Raw genomic sequence first — 8,004 nt, forward strand, 5'->3', positions numbered from 1 at the left:
CAATAAAGAATAAAATAAAAATCTAAATTTGACATATGTCTAGAAATAAATATCCACTTATTCATATAGCCTAGGCTAGGAAGCATGTGAACTAGGAATGAGTTTTGTTAATTGTTATTAGTATGAGAGATTGAATCGAACCCAAAGGTATGGAGGCATAAACACCAGCGTTCGATTCTCTTTACTTTTTAACTTATCTTTCACTAAAGAATAGAGGAAATAATTAACTCTTAAAAATCTCTCAAGTTGAAATATTTATATAGACGAAAAAGTAAATATATTATTCTCTGTGATGTTTATGTAAGTACTCATTCATGTTATATAATAATCGTAACTGAATACATACCAATTCAAAGACATAATAATTGGCTGTACATAACACCTAGGATGAGAAATCGATTGACCCATTCCAAGTTTAGGATCACATATATAAAGATTACTTAGTAGGATGGTCTATTGCAAATTTGCAATGAATGAGAGAAGATGAAAACATTTGAGAAGAAGAGTACACGTTAATAACCATGAGACTATATAGGAATATAGGATAGGAAATTATATGTACTTTTGGAAAGTTTTTTTATCCATATTGTCCTACACATGCGATGTCTTTGCAGTATGTAAAAATGTATCATGTATGGTGAGCATTATGGGCAGTTTTTGTCATGTTCCTTATTCCATTCCACGTCTTTAGTACTGGTAATCCATTTGCTTAAAGTTATAGCATCCTGAGATTCATGTATATGTACATACTCTCTTATAGGAATACTTGAGTACTCATCTACCCATAAATATATATTTTATTCAGGAATTATTTAGATCATTATCATATATTTTATTATAAGAATCGCAAACATATATAATATATAGTATCAAATATTTTTTAAATGTATATTATATAATATAATAGGATAAGACATACGGCTTGCGTAGGGTGAGTTTTATGATAAATATTTAAAATATATAATATTGATAAATTATGTCAAATCAGCAATATCTCGATTTTATTAGGGATAAACATGTCGGTTTAACTACATGTTTAGATTTTGTTTAAAAAAAAATACAGGTTTAGGTTCGATTTGGTTTTTAAAATCTAAGAGACCTTTAACCAAAGTCAATACAAATTAGTTTGGTTTGATTTATATTCGGTTTTATTTTGATTTGGATTGTGTTCGATTCAGTTTTAATTTAGTTTGGTTTGTGTTTGGTTCGTTTTATTTTGGTTTATTTGTGTTTGTTTAATTCAATCAAATAGTTTTTCTAGTATTGTTTTTAGACTTTTAGTTACAAAAATATAATTTATAAGAACATAAACAAATCATCATTTAACACTAAGACATTATTTTCTTCATTAATATTAGTATAAATTTTTAGTGGAACCTTCGAATAATTCAGATATTGATAAATTAATTGCATGATTTTAAATTTTAATTCTTACAAAATTAATGTTCATATTTTTAAATGATTCTCAAATAATATATAGGGGATACCGTAACAGTAAAAGACTTTGTTTTTTTCAAATAACACATGTAAAATATTATTCTATTAAAATAAATCAAGTAAAAATAAAATAAGCATAGACAATAATGATTTTTTGTAAATTATTGTTCTATGTAAAACTTTGTATAACCCGTAGAACCGTGCATGTGAGTTTTATATTGAAACAAACGTAAAATAATATATAATGTGAATGCATTTATGTAGAGTTTGGCTGAGATCTCTCTGCACGTGACACGTAAGCGTATTTGTTCTAAATCGCTGTGAAATTGCCACGTGGCAAACGTAATGTGAACGTATTAAATGACAATGCATCTCATTTAATATATAGTGGATATGGTGGATACCCTAATAGTAATTTGCATATCATATAAGATATAATTATATAAATGTGCAAAAGCTTTATTTGGTCGAATTTCATACATCTTACCTGTAAATGACAATTATTGTTTTCAAGAAATTAGAGAAGATTCTCCTCTCCACTTATGATGGCTTATATAAGATGATGACCCCAAAACAATCAACATGCAGCAGCAGTAATATTGCTCTCACCACCCATTTCATTTGCATTTCTTTCTTTGCCCATTTCCTTTTATTTCGTTTTCTTCGAATTTAGTTTGTGCATATCTTTTGTTTCTATCTCAAAGGCTCAACAAAAAGAGGTACACACTCTCTCTCTATATATATATTATTTTTTTTACCGCCAAATACCGTTATAACAGTATTTTGAACTAATAGTAACTCCGCATAAATTTGATGTCTACTAAACACCAGATGGATGTTTCTCGGCCAGCTTTCAAATGTTTCGATGACGATGGTCGACTTAAAAGATCAGGTAAAAGTTATACTAAAACTTATGAAATGGATGACTCAAGTTTAGGACGATCGTAAACTGAAACTTTCATCTTTCTTGTTTTTAGGGACGGTTTGGACCGCGAGTGCTCATATATAACAGCTGTAATAGGATCTGGTGTTCTATCGTTGGCATGGGCCATAGGTCAACTCGGTGGATCGCTGGTCCTGCAGTGATGTTCTTGTTCTCTTTTGTCACTTACTTCTCATCGACTCTTCTCAGTGACTGCTACAGAACCGGAGATCCTGTCTCCGGAAAGAGAAACTATACTTACATGGATGCTGTCCAGTCAATCCTCGGTACTATATAACCATCGGTTCACTGATTTTGTTATGCTTTAGACTGTCCGGTTCGATGTACTGATTAACTCTCTCTCTCTCTCTCTGTGTGTTTGACAGGTGGGTTTAGGTTCAAGATTTGTGGTCTGATTCAGTTCTTGAATCTTTTTGGTATCACAATCGGGTACACAATCGCAGCATCTATAAGCATGATGTGAGTCTTTCTTTCTCCATAAAGCAGCTTCTTTAGCTACAAAATAAAGAGACAAAACCTTTGAAAGTTGGTTATATATGTTGGTTGTAACTTTCAGGGCGATTAAGAGATCGAACTGCTTTCACGAGAGCGGAGGGAAGAACCCATGTCACATGTCAAGCAACCCCTACATGATCATGTTTGGTGTTACAGAGATCTTGCTCTCTCAGATCAAAGATTTTGACCAGATTTGGTGGCTCTCCTTAGTAGCTGCCATCATGTCCTTCACATATTCTGCGATAGGTTTAGCTCTCGGAATCATACAGGTTGCAGGTACATACAAAAATACTGTGTGTATCAAAAGTGTCATTTTAACACTTTTCACACAAATTACAAATTATATTTTATTAATATGTTTCTGTCTCCACTTAATATAAAAATAGAATTTTATTTAAAATTTATATTAAAAATGTTAACCTTTGTTTGTAAAACAAAACAAACCCTTTTACCAAAAATTTAATTTTTAAAAAATTAACAACGTTTTAACAAAAATTAAGAAACTTAAATTGTTTTACAAAATTTAATTTTTAAATCTATATTCTTTGTGAAACTGAATGAGTAACTTTAAAAAGATTTTTAGACAAATAAAAATAGAGTGTTCTTGACTAACTCTTATGGGTTTCAGCAAATGGAGTATTCAAGGGAAGTCTCACTGGAATAAGCATAGGAACAGTAACTCAGGCACAGAAGATATGGAGAACATTCCAAGCCCTTGGAGACATTGCCTTTGCTTATTCGTACTCTGTTGTCCTAATCGAGATTCAAGACACTGTCAGATCTCCACCAGCTGAATCAAAAACGATGAAGCAAGCCACAAGAATAAGCATAGCCGTCACGACGACGTTTTACATGCTATGTGGTTGCATGGGCTACGCTGCTTTTGGTGACGCAGCACCTGGAAACCTCTTAACCGGTTTCGGTTTCTACAACCCTTTTTGGCTCCTAGACGTGGCCAACGTCGCAATTGTTATCCACCTTGTAGGAGCTTACCAAGTCTTTGCTCAGCCCATCTTCGCGTTTGTGGATAAACAAGCCGCGGCTAGGTTTCCTGATAGTGACTTGGTAAGCAAGGAATATGAAATCAGGATCCCTGGAGTTAGGGCACCGTATAAGGTCAACGTTTTCAGAGCAGTGTTCCGGTCTTGTTTTGTGGTTTTGACCACAGTGATATCGATGCTTATGCCGTTCTTTAACGACGTCGTGGGGATCTTGGGAGCGTTAGGGTTTTGGCCTTTGACGGTTTATTTTCCGGTTGAGATGTATATAAAACAGAGGAAAGTTGAGAGATGGAGTATGAAGTGGGTTTGTTTGAAAATGTTGAGCGGTGGTTGTTTAGTGATTACGGTGGTCGCCGGAGTTGGATCAGTCGCCGGAGTGATGCTTGACCTTAAGGTTTACAAACCTTTCAAGACTACTTATTAAACAAAAATCATGATGATGAAGAAAATTGAAGGCGTTGGAGGAAAGAAACAAAACGATATACAAAATTTCAATGGCTAAAATTGATAATATTTCATTTGACGAAATATGAATAAAGCTTCTTCATTTTCCTATGATTTTATCTTGCTGTGATTCATAGTATTCATCATGTATTGTGAATTTATAATCGATGTGTTGTTTACTGGAAGTTCTTTTTAAAATAAATTTAATTTTTTTTTGTTAAACCATAATACATATGGATTACAAATTTTAAATTGATGAAACTTTATAAATAACAAATATTTATCTATCAAATAAATAATACAAATTTTAAACTTGAATTATATATTTAAAATTTTGAGCATACATACAAATACACATGATAACTATTATTTATATGCCGGTTGTATTTTAAAAGTGAAAAGTACTATTTTTCTAAACTTGTATTAGAATAAATTATACTTGAATATTGAATAGAACATATATGCCGGCGAAAATAAAAACTCTAGCACTTTCTTGGCGTCTTCATATCTATATATATAAAGACAGTTTAATCTCTCCTCCTTGCGCCACATAGGATACCAGCTTGGAAACTCATGTTCTCTGCATCCGCCACGTCAGCTTAAGTGAAACGCATCATTTTGTTAAACCACAAACGGGATGGGCTTTAGTCGTTTGTTACGTGTTGGGCTGTGTATTTAATTTCTCTGTCCGGCCCGGTTACATGGGGTGAACTCAGCTCGATCGAAGGATTTGAGGTCGTCTCCCCTACGGTGGCGACGAAGCGTCTGAACTTCCTTTCGCTAACTGAAACGGCGAGTCGTGATTTCTGTATAAATATGTGTCTTTCTCATCCTGAGCTCATCCTCTCTTCCTAACTCTTTCGACTTACTCCTCACACATCAATGAATGCATCCCTCTTTACTCCTCTCTCTGAATCGTCGAGTATAAATAGGTACGCCATCTACCGTGAAACTCATCAATTCAATCTTCGAAATTAGTTTATGCGAGATGTTTTCGATTTCGCTTTTGTTTGTTGATATTGATTCCATTTATTTATGTATTTGTCTGCGTCTCATCAGATTCTGGAAGGCTCTCCCTTTCCATTTTATCATCCCTCTACCAGATATGTAATTGGTTTCTGTTTGAAGTTTGTCTTTGAATTTTTATCTTCAGTTGCGATCTGACTTGAGCTTCCTAACCAGGAACAATCTTTGTGAATTCCTATTTTGATTTTTAGAAGAGCCCATTTCAAAGGATGTACGCTACTCAGGTAAGTTCATATCTCTTTCAGATGTTATGTACTTTCAGAATAAAAAAGTGGAGATATGGCAATATGGAGTGAAATGTGCGTTTCTTCAAGACCAGATGGCAAAGATTTGAGTTTCTCCCAAAGAGTTCCTAAACAAAGAAGTTGATATGGATTTGGATGATGTTGAGGGAACCCATATGCTTACTTTTATTTTTAATTTCTTGGACAGCCATTGCTTCCCATTTCGTTATCCCCTTTCCTCCTTTCCCTTTTTCAGGTCAAGCTTGGAGAGCTAGAAGCTGAAAAATTGTGGTGTTTATGTCTCCTCGCAACTGTTCTTATACATATCCTTAGTGTCTTACATGGAACTCTCCAAAGGTTTATTGTTACATCTGCTCTATTGTTTTGAAACGTTGTTGCCTAGGATTGTCTCAGACATCATTTGATATATGCTAGATTCTGTAAATAAGGTAAACAAACCGAAGAAACCAAAGTATTTAATTTTGATTGTCATAAGTACTAAACACTAACCAGAATAATATTATTGATGTTGTGTTCAGAGGATGTTATAAAAGCTATGTTGGAGAGCCATTCAAGAGTACTTCGTGATTTAGCTTTTAACACAGTTGCTTGGAATGATTCTGTTATTTTTATAGGCAAAACTATGGGACGTTGTGGATAACTTCTTCTCCACTTTACTTCTATGTTTGTTCTTTCCTTCTATTCTAATATGTTCTTTAAATTTAACTCAGATCAAAATCATTGTAAAATCTATGAACAAATGTATTTACTTCTTTCTGTATATAGTAAGCAAAGAGAGAAGAATGCTAATATCTGATTCCATATTATATTTTTATTCTTATTATTGCACTTATCACTGCAATGTCCAAGTTAACCGGTTTGAAGCGAGAAGAACTGATGGACAAGTTGAAGCGAGAAGAACTGATGGACAAGATGCTGTTAGTAGAATTATTTGGGACGCAAAAGTCATGTTGTCGTCTAAAGAATCGAGAAGCATTTGTAAACCTTGGGACTGTGCTAGACAATGCTGTGACGAGTCAGGAGACAGAGAAACTGTCCTTTTCTTTCTTCATAAGAGGTAGAAAGTATGTGGAGTGTCTGTTGTGTGTGAGTAAGAAGCTGGAAAGGGAAGGTGTGTAGTGAGTCTTCCGTTTCCTGCAACTTGCCAGACACAAGCTGCAACAAGCCCTCCATGTACCTCTAGCTGATCGAATTGGGATGAAGAGATTGAAGGCTCTGCTTACATAAAAAGACAGATCAGGAACATTAATGTTATATTCAAATATAGAGGTTTAACAATGTCAAGAAGCGTCTAACCCCTCCAACTTTACCTCCTATAAATTTATGTTAAGAGTTTTGGAATCTTTTTGTTGAACTCACAACACTAACAGAAAGTATATTAGGTTACATGTGTTTGTCGCAAACGGGGACAATCTCTTGAATACATTTTTTTTGCGTACATGAGGTTCCTTGCGTCTTAAGTATAAAAGAATAAACACAATTCGATGAACTGGATTGCAACATCTTGAAAGCGGGTTAATATCTATTTTTATCACCTCAAAAATCTCAATAAATCAGAGATCTTGGATTAGAAATTTTTGACAACCTCAGTATTTTTTACAAAAACAACATCGAGGTGGGGCTAGCTCATCTAAATATGTATATCTGCCGAAGGTTTGTATAACAATGAAGTTTATCTCTTTCAAAAAAAAAGTTATATGAAATTTAACTATACAATATAATAGTATTATGCATAGGAGAGTCTGAGGTTGGTCAAACACTATGGAGACTCTTGAATGAAAACAAAACAAAACCAAATCGAAAATTTACCTGAAAACGCATTAAGAAATCACTTCATGAAGCTAGAATCACCAGGATTAAATGTTACCTGACAAACTATAGAACCACATGAGCAAAGTGACATATGCTATTATTACAAACGAGTGATAAATTTTATTTTCATATTTTAAGCACAATATGTTACTCATACTCTCTGAGATGTGTTTCTACTTCCGTAATAAACAAAACAAACTATTTTACCTTCAGCTTATAATGAACGCAACACACACGCTCCTCATCTCATACCCTCGGATATCTATTTTCATACCCAATAGTTTGTAACTTTGTTTCTAACTTTGGACGACAACAAAAAAACATCACACCCACACGCCTACACTTAATAAAAACAATTACATAAATCAATCTAGACAACGGACCTTATGATCATACGGAAAAAAATCTTGCACACAAACATTACAAAGAAATTATGTGGAATTTTACCAAAAAAATAAAAGAAATTATCAATACATATTTTGAAATTTTATAATAAGTATCCAATCATATAATTTATAAAATGAATATTAAATAAATAGTTAAAATTGTTTTGAAAATTATGAAAGTAAATGCTACTTTTTGGTTAAAATAAATTAAACAT

At 33.3% G+C, this 8,004-nt stretch overlaps 1 protein-coding gene across 1 annotated transcript; it reads left to right on the forward strand.

The window, feature by feature from the left end:
• Positions 1-2,057: 2,057 nt before the first annotated feature.
• Positions 2,058-4,505, forward strand: LOC130506562 (amino acid permease 4-like). The gene is given in 8 exon segments (XM_057001235.1): positions 2,058-2,156; positions 2,269-2,329; positions 2,415-2,438; positions 2,441-2,497; positions 2,500-2,646; positions 2,746-2,839; positions 2,937-3,151; positions 3,504-4,505. Coding segments are annotated over 7 exon segments (1,395 nt in total). The 5' UTR covers positions 2,058-2,156; the 3' UTR covers positions 4,301-4,505.
• Positions 4,506-8,004: the final 3,499 nt, after the last annotated feature.

The sequence above is a fragment of the Raphanus sativus genome, unplaced genomic scaffold (genome assembly GCF_000801105.2).
Source record: "Raphanus sativus cultivar WK10039 unplaced genomic scaffold, ASM80110v3 Scaffold3409, whole genome shotgun sequence".
NCBI classification, from domain to species: domain Eukaryota; kingdom Viridiplantae; phylum Streptophyta; class Magnoliopsida; order Brassicales; family Brassicaceae; genus Raphanus; species Raphanus sativus.